The 20,196-nt window shown below is 38.4% G+C and overlaps 1 protein-coding gene across 1 annotated transcript in view; it reads right to left on the reverse strand.

The window, feature by feature from the left end:
* MNAT1 (MNAT1 component of CDK activating kinase) overlaps positions 1–12,611 on the reverse strand; it is a 109,564-nt gene extending 96,953 nt beyond the window's left edge. The window contains exon 1 of the mRNA XM_014071965.2: positions 12,451–12,611. Coding sequence (XP_013927440.2) covers positions 12,451–12,539 — 89 coding nt within the window. The 5' untranslated portion in view covers positions 12,540–12,611. The remainder of the gene's footprint in view (positions 1–12,450) is intronic.
* Between the last annotated feature and the right edge of the window lie 7,585 nt (positions 12,612–20,196).

Raw genomic sequence — 20,196 nt, forward strand, 5'->3', positions numbered from 1 at the left:
TTCATGCCTAATGAAGAACCAGAAGTCACACTCTCTTGGTTTCTAATCTAACACATTAAGCATTAGATTAAAAACAGTTCTCCGATATTATTCATTTAGAGGTAATCCTTGCTTAACACTGTAATTGGGGCTAGAATTTCCATCACTAAACCATGTATTTGTGGTCTGATGTCACAGCAGTCCCCACTGACCTCATTAAGTGAGAATTTTGTAATATTAAGCAAGGACCTCCTCACAATTTTCTGCCAGCTTTCAACCACCAATCATTGAGGAAGCTAGCAGGAAGTTGCAGGGTTCAGGCAGTTCACAAGCAGGCCAGCTGGCAGATAAGTGGCTGCCGTGAGGGAAGCAGGGTACATCAGTAGCTGCAGTGGCACGTGTGAGTATTTTCAGTTCCAGGAATGGCTACTGCCATGTTGGAAATACTTACCTGAGAAACCTGCAAGATTCCCTGCTGCCTTCCCCATAGACTTTGCTTGTGGGAAGCTGGCAGGAAAGGTCACAGATGATAATTACATGACCACAGGGTGCTGCACCCATCGTAACTGTGAACTAAATGCCAAGTGCTGAGATCACAACCATAGACTATGAAGGTGGTACAACTGCTGGAACTTCAAGGATCAGTCATAAGTGCCATTAGTTCAGTGCAGTAGCAACTTCAAATAGTCACTGAACAAGTGATCAATAAGCGAGGACTTCCTAATCACTCCTCAGGTATTTTCAATTACAATGTCTTGATACGGATGACAAAACAAATGTATTCATAGTTTGGAGTCCTCCACACCTCCAGTTTATCTCACTGGAAATGAGGCAATGTTTTTATCTACTAAATGGCTGTTTTAAACTCCAATAAACTCCTTGCAGCCTCTACAAATAAACTGCATGAACACAGGATTTCACTGTTTGCACTTTCATCTTCCTCGGAACGAAGGAACCAAAAGAAAAACAAAAGGATAAATATACAAGACATGTATTTCATTACAATAAAATGCCCTAGCAAGGCTTTCAAAACATGGAAACTGGATACTTTGCAGGAATGTTAAACTGGTGGCCTAGATGCATCACACACAGGCCACACCCACCTCTGCTCCACAAAGGCAAAAAAGTCACACTATGTCATGATACATCACATGACACAGTCGAGTTTGACTCCCATTTCTTTTCTTCTACCTTTACCAAAGGCCAGAAAGAGAAAGTGATCTTAATGCAAATCTATTTACCTAAGAAGTAAAGAAACATTTTCTTAAACTCGCTTCCTTCTTAGTAAGTTGTAGGCATAGGCCTGTAGCAACTGCAGGCATGTAGCAATACTTGAAGAGAAAGTACAAAGACTGAAGCTTCAACATAGATGAGAGAGTCTTACCGGTGATAATTATGCTTATAATGAAGATAAAGAAGATGTCATACACTAGGAAACAGAAAGCACCTCTGAAACTCAAGAACAACTTTCAGATCCTTACAAAACAAAGCCTATAACTTCAGGGAAGAGGGAAAGGGAAAAAAATGCTGGATAAGAGACAAGAAATCTCCAAAGGGCAGAGAGGATGCACCTGTTCTTAAAAGAAGACAAGAAGAATTATAGTTGTTGGTGACTTACTACTATAATTGTTGGTACATAGTATGTTATTAAGTATGCTATCTTACAGGAGCACAGATTAAAAATATGGCAGAACTATTTTAAAGACTTAAAGCATTAAGTCTATTGACAATTATAACCTCCTACTAACCCATCTAAGGACAAAGAATAAGGTCAAAAGTAAGAAACTTAAAAATAGAGGAATTCAAGTGGTATTCTCGTCCATCTTCTTATCTATGAGAGAAAATTGGAAAGTGATAGAATATCTGGCTTCAGAAATGGTACTGATTGTTAAGATTTCAATTCTGAGGTCCTGGTCTGGATGATGGGTTGCTGGCATAAGAGTGTTTGTTCCTCACAAGAAATAATGTGATCTAATAAAGTACAGTAACCTCAATACAAATTGTATTCTATGGGTATTGGAGATAAAAATGCTACAATACAGACAATCGCTGCAGAAAGAAATGGGACAATAATCCTGTAATTGAGACTATTAAACCACTAAATAAAAGAACAGGAAGAACACTCATTAGGTTTGTTGCCTTCATTTTTATATGATAAACAAGAACGTGAAACATGAAATCACTACAGATAGAGAAACAGGATTTAACAGGTATAAGATAGATTTGATCTCCCATTATTGGAATATAGTAGCTAAAGGATTAAATCTGTAAAACAGCAACATAAGTAATAGAAAGGGAGGAAAAATTGCTTGTAAAATATATTATTTTTATTTTTTTGTATTTTAAACATATTCAAACATACTCAGGAATCCAAGTAAAAACCTTAGTAGCACTATACCAAGAATCTAGGTTAAAAATGTTAACAAATGGAAACCAACACTATCCCTAATATATATCAACACTTAGCAAACAATGATATTGGTTATACCAAGTGCATAATCAACTGCATTCAGTTTTGTTCGCTACGATGTAAGAGAGATGTGGAGACTCTAGAAAGAGTGCAGAGAAGAGCAACAAAGATGATTAGGGGACTGGAGGCTAAAACATATGAGGAATGGTTGAAGGAATTGGGTATGTCTAGCTTAATGAAAAGAAGGACTAGGGGAGACATGATAGCAGTCTTCCAATATCTCAGGGATTGCCACAAAGAAGAGGGAGTCAAACTATTCTCCAAACACCTGAGGGTAGAACAAGCAGTAATGAGTGGAAACTAATCAAGGAGAGAAGCAACTTAGAACTGAGGAGAAATTTCCTGACAGAACAATTAATCAGTGGAACAACTTGCCTCCAGAAGTTTTAAATACTCCAACACTGGATGTTTTTAAGGAGGTGTTGGATAGCCATTTGTCTGAAGTGGTATAGGGTTTCCTCTCTAAGGTTGGACTAGAAGACCTCCAAGGTCCCTTCCAATTCTGTTATTCTATTCCATTCTATGTGGACACTTCTAAAGGCAAATTATAGATCTTTAATTACCCCAAACAATTGTTGGGAAGTAAGTTCCTGCTGAACATGGCACTTCCAGGAAATTTCTGATTTGTCTCACTGACACTTTTTTTCAGAGTGAAGAAATATAGAAGACTGATTTTCAGGGAAATTTAAACTGTAACATTTTAAAAAATATTTCCAACACGCTAAACAATTAAGATGAGACTGCATGGCAGGAGAAGTTAGTAAGAAAAGGAGTTTATGATGAGTTGGAATTGCCAAAAAGGAGATACTAAAAGAACCAATGCAAAGAATTCCAACAAAGAGAAAAAAAATGGAAGAGAGCTGCACAATGAATGGAATTGTACAAAAAGTTTAGAGAAGTTATGAAAACAAAAGGATATACATAGGCTCTAAAAACATATAACTAGGAATAAAAGAGATAGATAGGCCAGAATTATAAAGATAATGTAGGAAAAAAACTAATGCATACGATGTAATTATATTGCTCAATAAGAAAAACAAAAAGGGCTTCTTTAGGTATGATCAAAAGCAAAGGAAAAGAAATGAATCAATATAGCCAGATGTTCAATCAGGATTTTAAAAATGCAGGCAGCAGCAAGAAAAAAACCTATTCAATTCCTATTTTGGGTCAGTCTTTTCTGATGAAAGAATGTTTGTTCCAACAGGCAATTGTGCCAAGCAAAACAAAAGGACAAAACTGAAGCTTTAGAGATGGACAGAAATATACTCAGGGAATATCTATTTATTTTCAATGTGTTTAAATTTCCATACCCAGATTATTCATATCTCAGGATTTTAAAGGAACTTGCTGAGGACCTGGCCAAGCCTTTAGAGGATGAAGATGGAGAAATAGATAATTGAAGGACAACTTAATCTTATCCTTGTCTCCCTCCTCAAAAAACAATTTCAAAGCCAAAGTTTCCAGATAACTTCATGACCCAGCTGATTTATAAGTCCCATGAAAACAATAGAGATAACCAGAACTATGCAATAATTTTGCCAACTAACTTTATCTCATTTCTTGAACTTCCTTAGTAAGTTATGTAAAGGCTGAGAACATGTGGACATTTGTGTCTCAAGTGAGACTTTTTGGGTTGATTTGTTTAATAATGCATTATTTTGTTTTCTTGGCTGTCCACAGTATTTTCAGGAGTGTTCTCCAACAAAGGTCAAAAGTGTCAATACTCTTTCCTGCTTCTTCAAATTTCAACTCTCATTTCCTATTTCTTGTCTGCTTGTTCTTTTACTATCAATAGTTTACCCTAAAAGGCAGAAGCTACCTAAAGTACCTCTTTGATTATCAATTATAAGACAGGTTGCATTAGCTTGGTTATTAGCCTGGTCTAAGGCTATTGTCATTAATTAGGCCATCTTTATATTAATTTTATTCCTTTTTGGGGGGGAAACTATGTTCTTTGACTTTTCTTACTAGAGCTTTGAGACCCTATGCATTTTCAGCTGTCAGAGTACTGTAATCAGCATAATGGAGATTGATTTTTCTTTCCTCCAGTTTTAAATCATGCTTATGTTCTTTCAATTCAGCTTCTCTTTATGTTCAGCATATAGAATGATTAAATAAGGGGAAAGTGTGCAGTCATCTCATTTCTCTGGCAACCTGGAGCCAGTCTGTTTCATCATGCTTGGTCCATAGTGGGGATCCTGACCTATATATAGATTTCTCATGAAGACTATTAGATGTTGTGGAATTCTCATTTTTATAATCACATTCCATAGTTTGACCTTATTGAAAAGCCTTTCTATGATCAATGAAGCACTGATCTAAGTTCACCTTCTAATACAAGATTTATGTTGAGTATAAATAAGATAAACTATAAAGTACTAAGCTGTAAAATGCTCTGTACTGGCAGACTAGGATCACACTGAGACTAAACTATAAAACCTGAGCATGAAACATGAGTTAGAAGTTATCAATCTATTTACAATCAAACTGGAAATCATTGCTCACAACTGATGATGCAAGATCAACTTGGAAGAGAGATACTCCCTAATAGATAAATATGTGCAATCGCCATCATTCTATTAATTAAGTGGATAAAATGGATGGAATACTTATTTAATCTGCTATTCACATAAAATAGTCAATGCCTTAGAAAAAAAATCTAAACTTCTTGTTGAATTAAAGAAAGGTTGGGAAAAAAAACATAAAACAGAAGCAAAAGCAAAATTCCTGACTTTGGAAATAGAAACATTGGCCTTGAATAAAAAAAGACCTTGGAATTATACTTGATCACAAGCTGAATGTGAGTCAGCAGTTTGATGAGCTATAGAAAAAAAAAGCAAAAGCAATTTAGGATGAATAAAAAGCAAAGCATAGTTTCCAAATCAGAAAAGATTGTTCCACTTAATTCTACATTAGTCAGGCCACAACTTGAACATTTTGTCAGGTGTGGGGCTTTAAAAACAATCCAGAAACATTGGAACAGTTTCAAAGAAGGGCAAGAACCATCAGGAAACTGAAAGCTTATGAAGAAAATTTGAAAACTTGGCCTGGTCTAAAGAAGAGGAAGGACACAACAGCAATGTTCTTGTATTAAAAAGGGTATCAAATACATTTTTCCGCTATCTTCCAAAAAAGGCAGTAGATATTGTAGAATAATTGTCTTAAGTTACAGGAAAGCCAATTCCAGCTGAATGTTGGGGGGGAGATAGGAATTCTTACTAATATTACCAGTATAAATAATGTAGGATAAAATTATAGGTATTGGTTCTAATAGAACCAATTATTGAAAGAGGTCATGAGCTTACCTTTGATACAAGTATTCAACTACGTTATCAGGGATATTTTAATATGAATCCTTGCAGTTAGCTACTGTTTAGAATAGACTAAATAAGCTGCAATAACTCTTAAGATTTTATAAAAATTCAAATTCAAAACTAATTTTCAATGCTGAGAGGTCACATTTTAGTCAAAAGATGAAAATTGATTTAAGAATATCTCTTGGCAGACCCAATTCAAGACACTTCTAAATAAATACTCTTATAATGTATTCTATATTTTCCTATAATAGCCAGTTTGTTGTCTTCCGGAATAGAGTGGTAAAAGCTCTCACATGATTAATTAGTATTTAATAAGATGCCATTTCTTAAAATATAGGTTTCTGTTCAATTTTAATTTTAATTCTCTGTTTTTATCTTGTTCATTGCCAGAGTTATTTGTGGTAGATGGGCAGCTATAAAAAATGTTAAATAAGTAAATAAATCATTGTGACCAAGGCCACTGATTATGTATGTCCTCCATAGTTATTGATTCAATTAATTCAACTATTATTATGGATTAATATTGCATGGCAAGTAGTATTATTCCATTTTTAAGACTGCTCACTCATCCAACAAATCTGAATGGTTTTACAAAGATTAAGACAACAGATAAAGAAAATATCACACAATAAAAGCAACCACATCAGGGACAAAACCAGGCTTAAAGTAGATAGTATTAGTGGTCTCATAAACTATCATAGCCTAATGCCAATTAAACAAGTCAGGTCTTGTCACAAAAGGACAAGCTTAGTTCCACATATGAGAGGGCTTTTAAAGAGGCAAGTGCAGTAACAAAGAAAGTATGCCTCTTAAGTTTAACATTTTTTTTACTAATAAAATTTTATGAATCAGATCAATAGAGTTGGTGATAACTAATTCTATATATTAATATACATTGCAATAAATTATTTTCTTTGTATCTTTTGAATTATCTGTTAATATTAGGTAGCTCCATATTCCAATACTAGAGTAAAAAAGCATAGCTATAAATGACCATATGTTCTTAGGAATCTCAAAATACATTTAAATGTGTGGTTGTTTTTTTTACAATGTTAATACAAAAAGATGTGAATTCCTTAATGTGAGGGATCCTTGGAGCTTTCTGAGATTGGTTTCATTACCCAAGTAGATAACATCATCAGAGCACTGTTCATGTTATCTAGTTTGGGTAATGAAACCTGTGTAAGAAAACAACCAAGCTCAGAGAGCTCTAAGGATCCTTCATTTCAACCTGAGCTATTCTTCCTTATCAATAGCAATAGCAGTAGACTTATATACCGCTTCATAGGCCTTTCAGGCCTCTCTAAGCGGTTTACAGAGAGTCAGCATATTGCCCCCAACAATCTGGGTCCTCATTTTACCCACCTCGGAAGGATGGAAGGCTGAGTCAACCCTGAGCCGGTGAGATTTGAACCGCTGAACTGCTGATCTAGCAGTAGCCTGCAGTGCTGCATTTAACCACTGCGCCACCTTGGCTCAAATCGATACCTTAACGTGCACTCAAGGGGGTATTGACTTCTGGGCTCGTGTTTTCAAAAAGAGCATTTCTTCCTTAGTCCTAGCCAGGAGAGTCACTGGAAGTAAGGCAGCAGATAATTTTAATTAAAAATATAAAAGGAAACATTTGTTATCAGATGAACTTTGGCTGCCATCTTTTTTTATAATTTGTTATTCCACATTCAACGGACAGACAAAAATACATGAATAATTCTGCCATTCTAGCTTGCTCCCATTATGTCCAAACAAGTTGATTGAATGGACTGTCTGAAAATTTCCATTATGTCCAGCGTGCAAGAGTCTATCTTTCTTTTGGGTTGGGCTTTTACATAGGTTTCAGATTGGTTTCAATGATACCTTTTTACTTTTTAAAAACCGTAAATCAAATAAACCTCCTTTAAGTAATCATCAGTGTTTACCCAACTTCAAGTTTCATAAACAGCTCTCCCTAATAATGACAGGTTGCAGCCCTTTTGTGTACACTAACACTATTCCTTTATTGAACACACTATGAGGGTGAGAACATTGCAAAGTAGTCCGCAACTTATGAACAATCATTCAGCAACTGTACAATGGCATGTAAAAAAATGAATAGCCCTCACACTTAAGAGCATCTCCACAGTCACATCATCAAAATTCAGGCACTTGGTAAGCAACATGTATTTATAACAGCCACAGCCTCACCATATACAATCTTCCCAAAGGGCTTTCCACAAACAATCCAGATTCACTTAACAACCCTTTGATATGCTTAATAACTGCAGCAAAAAAAAATCAGGCACACTGGCGTGATGGTTCATTTAATGAAGTTAAGACAGAAGTTCTGGTTCCAATTGTGGCCATAAGTCAAGGACTACTTGTATACTATTACAGAGATTCCAGAGGAGTTAATAAGGTTGCATAAGTAAATATAGTTTTAAAAGCTCCCAAAATGGCTTTTTAAAATAAAAATTCCAATTTAGATCTCAGTTGCTGCTCCAAAATTTCACCCAAGTTTATCAGACAAAATAAAATCAGGCCTTGATGATCTCTCAGCAAAAGTATTTGCCTTCAGCACCACTATTATAGTGGGCCAAAAATATCTATTCTGCATTTAAGACGTAACTGTAGTGTGAAATCCTTTTCCTAATCTGAAGCCATAGAGGGCTAAAGGGGATGTAAAAGCAATCCAATTTTCTATTTTTAAAACTGTACATCATAAAAACTGCATCCCTCTCTCTGGATCATATTTGCAGCTGATACAGCTTTGCTGAAAACAATAGTGCTGCATCTGCTTTTGCTGGCAGAATATTTGACCTTCAAGGGATATAGCTGAAGTACTTTTTTTTTTCCTTTCTCAAAGTATGGAAGGCATGCTTACATTCAAGAAAAGATTAATATCTGCAGGAAAGCTCCTTTTGAAGACACACACACCATTGTCAAGCAAGTAAGAGATATCCCTACAGCGATGCATTTAACATCAATCTCTGTATGTTTAAAATAGCAGACAAAACACATTTATTTCACCCAATCTTTACCTGTTCCTCTTTATAGCACTGGATTTAAAATGCTTTTGTATTTTTTGTACTTTGCATTTGAAGATTCTTTTAGCCACCTTTAATATTCAATTGGATTGAAAAACAAAGTACAAATTGGCTGAATAAATAAGCAAGCAATCAAGGAAGAGTAAAATGTACCATCTGCAGAACTCACAGCTTCCTACACAGCAGTCCCTGATGGAGAAATGTACTTTTTCTTTATCTAGCCCAGCAGTATTTATTGGTAACAATAGTCCAGGAATCAGGCAGAAATCTTCCTAATCATTTAATCCCTGATCCTTTAAGATAAAAGCAGACAAAATCAAACTTGAGTACTTCTATATAACAGCATGTCTATCAATGACCTATTATGATTCCCCTTTGCAGAGTAACCTCCCAGTTCAAGGAGCAATTAGCTCACCAATGAACTATTGTCTTTTAAGTTGTAATAAACCCTAAACATAAGCAACTGAAATTATTTAGCCTTGTCAACCACTTTATTCCTCTGTGGTTTTTTTCCCTTTTATTACTCCTACTCCTTGGGACAGAAACCTGTCTTGCTGCATTTTTAAAATATTATGTATAGCACAATATAAATAAAAGCAAAAGCAATCACTCTATAATCTTTAGTAGAGAGCCGAATTTCTCCATTCAATAATAACTTCCTACAAGCATGCATTCAATATAATAAAAATCTTTAACTGGTTTATTAATTTACCTCTATTCAGGTTATGTGCTTCAAAAATATGGATTCACCACATTAGTAGCAAAGAGATACAAAACAGAAAAAAATTAACAGCTCATGTCTTATTTTGAAAATTACATTTTGAAAATTATTACAACAGTTTTTTAGTATAATAAAAAGGATAAAAAAGTAGAAAGCAGTATTTTGATTGTATTTTAAAATATATTTTCACTTAATGTGAGTAATCTTTCTTCTATGATCCAATCTGCAAATGCTCACACAGACTCATTCATTCATAATATTTACCAGAAAGTATCACTCATTATATTTGATATAGTTAAACACCTTCCCCAGCATGATTGCCTTTTAAATGACTTCAACTGCAGCTCTTATCCCCTATGGATATGCAGATATATATATTTAACATACCATCATATGACTCTCTTTCAATATTATGCATAGCTCTGGAAAACAGTGTGTAATACTGAGCAAAAGAGTTAAAGACAGAAAATACCAGAAAAATAAATTTAACTAAATCTAGCTTAAAACAGTACTATTCACTTGACAAACAATTCTTGGTTGCACTACATCAATGAAATTAACCATATTTTGCTTTCCACAAAATTGGACAACTGCTAGATAACAATATTTCTTTGCTACTATCTAGCGATTATCTGCACTACTGTAGTCAAATTGACAGCCTGGTTCTCACCTTTCTCTTTTAGAGCATTGTATCAACTCTGTGCAGCTGTGTTCTTCTTCTGTGTCTTCCCCATGCTCAGGAATAAATAAACTTTCTACTAATAATTCCCCAATAAGCAAAGACAGAGATAAATGGAGGAGAAATCTGAAAGTATGATCTGTAACGCTTATGCTTGTGCTCCAGCTTGAAAACAATTTCGCATGTAACTGAATATATGAAAATTTGTAGTACTGTAGTCCTTGCAGAAAAAAAACAAAGGACCAAAACAGTGAATAGCCTTATATTAGCTTCTGAGAAAGAAGAAAGGTTTTTTTCAGTTCATAAATCTGACAGTGGGTGCAAAGGGAACCTTCCTAGAGTTACAATCAGAGTGAAGAAACATAGAAGATATTCTGCACTTCTGGAACCCAGAAACAGTTTCCAGGTCCTGACAGGTAAAACAATTCTGAATCTAAGAGGTAAAAAAGAGGGATGCAGAACAGGAGACAAATAGATCCCTAAAGGGAGAGAATATGAAATTATACTCCATCAGAATGTGGACAGACATGATCATTACCAAGATATTGCTATCTAGAAATGAAATAAATATTTACTGATAAAACTCATCAGGCCATGGGCTGTTAATATTTGCTGGGAGCAATGGCTGAAGAATGTAACAACACAACATTCAAGCCTGATCACTGGATGAGTTCAAGTAGAGGCTGGACAAACATTTACCTGGGATGTTGTAACTTGACACCTTTGACAGTAATAAACATTGACTTGACTTGATACAAATTCCAGAAAAAGAAATGCAATCCTCCATATAAACCACATTTACATACCATTCAAAAGAGAAAATACAAAAAACTAAAAAGAAAACAAAAGGGTCAGAACATATCCTCCACAGCAATCAATACTCAGAAAGCAAGGATTAATAAAGGACAAGCAGTGAAGCAGTGTACAATATCCCAATCAAGGACCTGCCAAGGAGAAAAACACACCTCCATCAACAAGGCAGGGCAAGTTACTGTATATGAACAGGCAGCAAATCCCATGCTCTGATGATGTTACCTGATCAAATAATGAAATATCTGTAAATAGCAAGCAAGCAAGCTCAGAAAGCACTAAGGACTCCACAACCAATGTCTCCTTTGAATAGGGATGTTATTATCCACTATTAATGCCAGTATTATTTTTAAATATATTGTAAACAGTGATGTATATTGCTGGTCTATGACCGTAATAAAGTTATATTCTATTCTATTCCTTTCAAATCCAGTAGGCAAAAAAGTATATTACACCTGTTAGAAATTATCTACCACCAACTACCTTCAGCCACATATTTCTTTGGCTTCAAATGATGCCTACATAAAAACAGTAGCACTCTAGAAAGTGGGTGTTATGCTGAAGAAACAATAAACATTCTTCAGAGTGGATTGAAGAGAAGCACAGTCAAAAAATGATTATGTTCAACTGGTACAACATGCAGTTACACTTACATATTATACACCAACAAAAAAGGAATAGAGTCAGGTTGACCTCAAACAAAACACAAACATCTCACCAGTTTCCCTGAAAATAAGACCTTCCCAGATAATAAGCCCAATCAGGGTTTTGAGTGCATGCAGTAAAATAAACCCTCCCCCCCCAAATAAGTCCTCTCCAAAAATATTGCAACACAGCAGCAGCCATGAGGTGACCATGCTTGCTGCCTACTGCACCTCAAAAATAATAAGACCTCCTCGAAAATAAGGCCAAGCGCTTATTCCGGGGATCAAAAGAAAATAAGATCCTGTCTTGTTTTCGGGGAAACACAGTACAATAATAAAAACATTTAATATCGCAAGACCTTTCAATGTTTTTATTGCAGAGATCCTCTGAAATCCTCTGTATTGTTTAAAACTCCTTTAGGGCTTATGACCTGGTCTCCTAGCATGTAAACAAGGGCACCTTTAAACATCTGCAAAATTGCATTTCTCTCACTGCAGCCTATCTCCATCATCTCTAGATAATAAAGGAGATGCTCAGTGTGTAACCTCTAGAGCAGGGGCCCCCAAACTTGGCAACTTTAAGACTTGTGGACTTCAACTCCCAGAATTCTCCAGCCACCCAGGCTGGAGAATTCTCGGAGTTGAAGTCCACAAGTCTTAAAGTTGCCAAGTTTGAAGACCTCTGTTCCAGAGCTATGTCAGCTTTTGAAACAGGCTTTCCCATCCTCAGTTTCTGCGGAGACTCCAAGCCCTAACAGCGGAGCCTCCTGCCTTTCTCCCACCGCTCCTCTGCAAGCCAGAGACACTTACAGAGTGTGTCCGCAAACGTTGACCATCAGCTTGAGGGAAGGGTTCCTGTATTTGGTGGTCTTGCACCGGGGGCAACCTTGGTCATCCATGGCGAGAATCTTCCTACTAAATTTGCCGCCGGAGCCGCCGCCGCCCTCACTCCTGAAACACGGCGTCCGCCCTTTAAAAGCGTCCGTCTGGCTCTCCAGCGAGGGGAAGGATCGTTCCGCTGTGCAACAGGGAAAAACGTCCTGCGCCCTTTGCTAATTACTTTATGTGTGCTTTAAAAAGAGGAGAGCGGGTAAAAAGCGGGGTGAGTGAGTAGCGGGGCGAATTGAAGCTAATTTTTCAGGAGGTATTTGATGTGAAACATGGTTATCCGTGCTTATTCGGAAGTAAGTTCTATTCACCCGGTTTATTTCCTTAAAATAAAATAAAAAAGCTTCAACGCTTACAATTAGAGTAACATCGGTTCAGACGAGACGATTCCTTGCCCGCGGGGCTTGCAGGAACTACTAGAGACAGTAGCCGCAACAGCAATAGGAAAGCCATAAAATAACAGTGCTCCCCAATTCGGTATATAATACCATCCCAAAGTGAAGCCTCAGTGTCTTCAGTGAGCGAGCATTGGATCGCATCCTTCCAACAAGATCCTATACATAACATTATTCAGAAGTAAGTCGCACTCCATTGAATAGCATTTATTCCCCCTCAAATATCTCTGAATTAAACCTGAAGCCTGTTGATGGGTTCCTACCACTTATTTCCATTTTGCCTAACACGGTACGTCCTTCGTAAACATAGCACGTCAATTTCAATAGTATTTACCCAAGTCGTTGCCGGCTATTGTGGTCTAGGGCGGTTCTCGAGGATCGTATTGGAAACCAGTTTTGCAGACACTCGCAGTCGAAGTCAATGTTCAAGAAAAGCTGCATTAGATCAGTCAGCAAGACTCAAAAGCAAACTTTGCTTCGTTTAATAACGTTTTACGAAATCTTACTGGAAGAGAGGCACATAAATATTTATTCAATAAGTATGCATAAAGAACGAGACCCAAGATTCCTTCATGTGAGCTTATCTGGGATTAAATGAACTTGGTCATTTGTCCTAGCTCAAATTTACTTCTGAGGAAACCTACCGGTATATAGGGATCAGGCTGCTAATCTATCAGTGTCTTGGAGGACCAAATGAATTTGGTAATGACATTGGCATTTATTTTCGAGCCAGGGAAGTATCCAGATGCTGTGCAAGTGATGGTGGTGGAAAAGGAAAGGAATTGACTTCATACTCATGTCCCATTATTTGCAAAAGATGCCTCACCTACCTTTTTGAGGGACACATAGAAGAGAGCTGGAAGGGACCTTGGAGGTCCTCTAGTCCAGCCCCCTATTCAAGCAGAAGAACCTATATCATTTCAGACAAGTGACTGTCTAGTCCCTTCTTTAAAACCTCAAGTGATGGAGCGCCCACGATTTCTGAAGGCAACTGGTTAATTGGTCCTCACTGTAAGGAAGTTTCTCCTTAATTCCAGATTGCTTCTCTCTTTAATAAAGTTTCCAACCATTGTTTCTTGTCTCCCCCCCACCCCTTTGGAGAATAATTTGACTCCCTCTTCTTTGTGGCAGCCCCTTAAATACTGGAATATTCCTGGCGTTTCTGAGTGAAGATTCTCACTGCGCAAGCGTATATCTCTGAAACCTCAGAGTTAGTTAATACAGCTGTGAGTCTCTTTGAGGTCAGACGAATGGAAGATTGGTGTATATATGTGCTTGGGGCCATTGAGTCAAAGGGTCATCCACAATATTAAGTCTAATTCATTCCAATATTCTGGAACTCTTCTTAAAAGTAAAGGATCGTACAGCCCATCAGTTTCCACTGAAATAAATCTAATTGAAAAGTGTACCCGCTTAGACGCATCGCATCCTGTATCTAATTTGAGTTTTATTTTTGAATTTATGGGGTGGCTTCTGACATCACATTAGACTCTGACTGTAGAATAAGCTTGGATTCCTATGGAAAGATGCACCATGTAAAGGTTTGTTTGGTTTGGGTTTAGCAGATTTTGTGAATCTAACCAATTGTCTTGACATCAGGACAATTATAGAAATAGATATATAACTGATTTGATAAATTAGGGATATAATCAACAGTCAAGATGACGTCCATGACAGTAAGCTGAAATTTGTGTGTGTGTACATATACAAACATATACATGTGTGTGCATACGTGTCTATTTATGTGACTGTACACATGTGTGTGTGTGTATAACACACATACAAATAATTGTAAAAATTTAGAGGTAGCTGTCCATCGCACCGACATCCAAGTCGACTATTATGGTCTAGGGCTGCCTAGTTCTAAGTAAGAGAATCGTACTGGTTGCGATTCCATCAGCCAGTGCCTGTTCGGGGCAAATTCGAGTGGAGGCGTTCCGGGACCGAGGCGAACGTAGATTTCTAGCTTCAGACCTCCATCCCGCCCACCCCGCTCCGTCCCTTACGACAAATGTTCCGATGCCCGGACTTGCGCCTGTACAAAAACTAGCCACGTAAATTGCGCTGCACTGAGCTGCAAAACTCCGGATGGCCGCTGAAAGGGGCAGCAAAGTTATCTCAATTTCCTTGCTGCCATTTAGGGCTGCCTCTAACTCAGTATGCACTGGATAGCAGCTCCCTACCAGCTGCCCCTCTGGTGGGCAGATTCAGTACCCTGAGGAGTTCCAGCCGCTGAACCTCCAGCGGACCAAAAGGAGCTCTGCTTTCATTTCCTTAAGGCTGAAAGCCCGAGGAGGGGGCGGGGGGTATATGCCTAAGTACCAAGTCGGTGGTTCCGCCTGCCTTGTCTGTATTTGCCTGGAGGTTCCCAGATCTAATTTCCCTGATGTAAACCGGGCATTCGGATGCTTGCAAATGACTGACAGTGACTGAGCCACTCGACTACCCCTCCATCAATTTCCATTCAGGATCCCCGGAGCCAGACGTGTGGAAAAGGAAACTCGTCTCAGTCAGTCCCGGTTGCTTCTGAGCGACCATTCTGCTCTACACCGGAATAACCATTATGTAAAAGGGTTTCCCCAAAGCCACTAACTCGGATTTAATTTTGTTTTCCGGGTCCAAAGAGAATCAGCCGTGCTGGCAGAGACATCTCCAGGCAGGTTAGAAGATCACTCCGGTCAAGTTACAGAGGTATTACGAATGCGAGGCTTGTGTGTTATGTAGGACGTTGAATACAAAGGACCCTGGAATATGCAGATGATCATCACACAACAGCCTTCTACTGAACTGGTTTGTAGCCACATCTCAAAAGTGGGATGTTTCCATTGAACCGCAAACCAACCACACTTCATTTTAGACCAGGTGTTGCTGTGATCCCGACCGTGTATGATAACATGCGAACTGGGGCTCATTAAACCATTAAAGTGTAATGTGAAGGCAGGCTAAGATTGAGCCCAGTGTCCAGAGAAACCCAGCTTGTGTGAAGGTGACCCCTTTCTGATCAGGAGGTGGCCAATGGGACTGTGCCTATCCCTATTGCCTCACTACAACAAAGCCCTATTGCGGGGGCTGTCTCCAAAGTCAATTGAGAAGTGCAAATGCAGCTTGTTATTATTATGAGGAGTAATGGATTCAATCCATCCGGGTCACCCTAGAAAGAAAGTTTCCATCTACAGAGAGAGATACATTTCAGAGCTTTTCCATCTTGATTCAGATTTCCTTCCACACTGTGTGGAAAAGAATTATGTATTAAATTTATTGCCACCTGTCTCACTGCTAGGAGACTCTGGGCAGCTTATAAATATAATTCAATCTATAATTCTACCTAAATCAAGGAAATGCCTGGTCTGACCTGAGACTCATAAATCAGTAAAGACCCTGAAGTCCCAGTTCAAATAAATATTGCCTTTCTGAAGAGCTGCAAAAGTTGTGTGACTTGGCAGCTATGCTCAAAACACCTGCATTAAACCAGATATGGCAGATTAAGATCCCCCCCCCCTCAATACCAACCAGGAAATTGATAACTTGGATCTAAAAAGTTGTTTTGAAATAATTTCATACTTTAACATTGCATTCTCCAATGTGTGTGTTGTGATGTTTCTCCAGAGGCAAGACCCACTAACTTAAATGAGATGTGCTCTCATATAAGCATAGTGTCACTTGTGGAATATTGTTGCCTATTCTAGCAATGGAAGAGGAAGATTTGTACCTATTGATTCCCATGTCCTAGTCTGTGAAGCTGGAGGTGGAGTAAATATAGGTCTTCCTAAGTGTTCTAAAACAAGATAATGCTTGATGTCATATAAAGACTGCAGAAATAGCATAGGAAAGAACCCATGAAAAAAAATCTGTATCAGACTTCTCATTTTCTATGGTTCCTGTAGAAATCTGTCAAGAACATCTTTTGGATGAATCATCCCCTCGCCTGCACCTACTCAGAAGTAAATCCAATGGACTTAATTAGATTTACACTTAAGTAAATAGCCCTACAATTACACTCTTGTAATGTAGACTCAATCGCCATTCTCTAGCTAATGCTTCCTCAGGCTGGTACCTTCCTGATGTATTGAGCCATGTAGGCCATCATCCATAGTCAAAAATGGCTACAGTACAGCAGTTGGAAAATGTCCATAGACCAGACTATGTAGAAAACAGCAAGTTTGGAAACTTTGTTAGTGGGTAAGGCTGAAAGCTTAAATGCACTGATCTGTGTTTGTAAATCTTGAAATCAGTGGGACTTCCCAATGAGCAAAAGTATGTAAAAGTGAGCTGTAATTTCATTGAAGGTAAGACAAACTTTTGGTAAAGTGCAGGCAGAATAGCATTAGGAGAGCCAAAGTAAGTTTTTTCCAAAGAACTTGGCAAGATGTCAGTCTAAAATTCACTAAGTTTAGGAGAATTTATTGATCCTTGGCATTATTCATTTCAGAATTAAGAAATATTCTGAGAATTAAGCCCAGACAGTATAGTAAAATTAACCATCATCCCATCTCATCCACAAGTTGCCCTTCTCAACTCAGCACCCTCCAGAAAGCTGGAGTTACACCCTCAATCATTCTGAGACAACAATGCTCAGGCTGCTCTGAAGTCGTCTTTCTGGTATCAAGACAATCTTTGTTTATATCTTTCCCATCCGTCTCTGTCTTCTTGCTCCTTCCTAGAAGAGCAATTAGGATTTTACCACTAGTTCCTGATTATACTGAATGGTGAAATGTTTGCTTTTGTACATTAATGATGAAATTTACAGTAAAGTGTAATTGAGAATTTCCTGGAAAAACAGAGACTGACAAAGCTAACCACCCAATCACCCAAACATGTTGACAATATTTACCTTCTTGACTTGTCAGAAGTGCCATTCTATTACTTGAGCTCTATTGCCAATTGCACTGCAACCCTCTGCACTTGTACCTGGGTGTAGGAGTGACTATTCAGCCACTCTGAATAGACTGCATCAATGATACTTTTTGACTGCAATCTCATGTACATTCCCTTTGGAAATAAATGTTAAACTGAACAGGAGCTGATCTGAATAAACATGCATATGGCTACTTAGTTCAATACAATATTCTTATTTTTGTTACTATATCCTGTTTGGAAGTTTGGTTCGACCCACCAAACCATGCACTAACTGGGCTGAGTTTGTATACTATAAAGCACCAAAACCCCACCCCAGCCAAATTCATTACTTTGGAGTGGTTTGCCTTTATGCACCCTAGTTAAGTGTGTTCTGTGAATCCAATCACAAAAGTGTTTGCACTTTAACTACATTATGCTCAATCTTATTGATTTGTTATTGTCATTTGGTTTTAATTGTGTATTCAGATGTCTGTATATAAAATATTTAAAACAGTCCAGCAACCCTACACCTTTTATACCCATGAGCCTTCTAGGTGTATTGGATTTCAATTCTCACCCAGAATTATGGGAATCTTTATCCAGAAAACCAGCTGTGGAAAGTTGATCTTTCCTACCATTCTTTGGAATCTATTTGTTCTGTAGCAAGTTACTGTTTCAATATATCAGAACATGCTTTTGTTCATACTTGATTATTTCTTTATCATTCACTCATATGTAGCTATCACCTATACTTATTTAATGCTAACTTTGTTCTAGGCTGGGTACATCATGGACAATTTTGGGATTTATAATTGGAGGGCTTTCCATTTCTTTGCCTACAAAACAATTAAAGGCATTGGGGTAGAAGAATGTAAAAAGATTGAACTCCTGTGGCTCTGGCCCTATAAACAATATTTCTGAGAAATGAACGTTATAATTCTACCAAATGCTGACCTGGAAATAAGCATTACTGAACTCAGAAGAATTTGCATCGAAGGAAAAGTGAATAGCAGTAGCCAGTTAAGCCTGCTCTAAAGTTTTTTTTTTAAGTGCAGAAAAAGCAACTACCCTTGACAAATCTTTCTCCATCATTAGTTGCCATCTGTAAAATGGGTATATACAAACCACATTTCTTCATACAACTGTTATGGGAATGAATACTGTTTAAAACTGCATTGGGATCCTAAACACAAAAGAGATTAGAGATAAATCCCAATGAGTTCAGTTCCTAACTTCCAGTTAGGATTCTTGTCTTCTAGTACTGAAGCTAAGCTTACACATCTGGATGTTATCTGCCAAAAACGTCTTGTTTTTTCAGGAGGGGGCGGGGCAGAAGAATCCTTTTTTTTTTGTTTAAATAACAAAAGCAACAGATCAAGTCTAGGCATTTACAAATGAAAGTCCCACTGAGTTCAGTAAAATTTAATCCAAGATAAGGGTGCTTGTTTAAGGCTGCAGGCCAATTCGAAGTTCCACTGAACTCGGACAAGTATGCAAATGACTGCAATCATAGCGTGAATAAACCGGGCTGGCTCCTCTCCAAAGTAAACTCGCTCAAACTTTCAATCTTCTGCAAGTCCCAGTGGGTTAATTGAAACTCAGTACCAGCGTTGCAGCCTTAATCCACTGATTATCCTAACACGCATCGTGTCTTTGGTCTGGTTCAACCTGAAGTTGCTCTCTCTACCCCATTGCTACCGACACCGGCTCTCTCCATTCAGAAGTGCCCAACCTGAGTACAGTTAATTCATTTGGAAATTCCCAAAGTTGGATCGTGCGCCCGTGCGTTTCACAACGTCTCTCCTACAAAGTGTAAAAACAAAATTGCCCACACCAACCAGCTTAAGGTATCAGTTGTAATATTTTGTTTGGCAACCAGAGCGGGGAAAAACCAGAGCACGAAGCCAAATCAAAACGCAGCAGAAGCCTCCAGGTAGAGGTATTTCACATTTTAGAGGAGGAAGTCGTGTTGAGCGTAAAGCCGAGGGAGAGGGAGGAGTTGATTGACGGTTTCTATAGAAACACCGGATCCTCCGCCCCCCCTCCATAGGAGTCAGCCAATCAGCGAGCCCTCCCGAATCCAGCCGACTGCTTGTGCTATTAAGAATATGTAGCAGGAGAGCGAAGCGCTGAGGAGTCACGTTGGGGAGGGAAAGAAGGAACGAAAGAAAGAGCGAAAAGGAGGGGGAGAGGAGAGCGGCTGGGGGGTGGGGGAGAAGGGGGAGAAGAAACTGCGATCCGTTTACACGAGCTTTGCTAGAACAAGCTGTCTTAATGGTTACTACGTGGCGGAGGGGAAACTTGATCAGCTAAACGCCAGCCGGGTGGCGGTCCGGGAGGAGGAGGAGGAGCGGCGGCGGCAGGAGGGGTGTGTGAGCACTTTCCGGGGAGGGGGGTTGTAAAGGAAGAAAAAAGGGGGGAGAAAGCCGGGGGAGAA

This window comes from Thamnophis sirtalis, unplaced genomic scaffold, assembly GCF_051295495.1.
Source record: "Thamnophis sirtalis isolate CommonGarterSnake01/CBP01778 unplaced genomic scaffold, rThaSir2_p1.2 scaffold_1, whole genome shotgun sequence".
Lineage (NCBI taxonomy): Eukaryota > Metazoa > Chordata > Lepidosauria > Squamata > Natricidae > Thamnophis > Thamnophis sirtalis.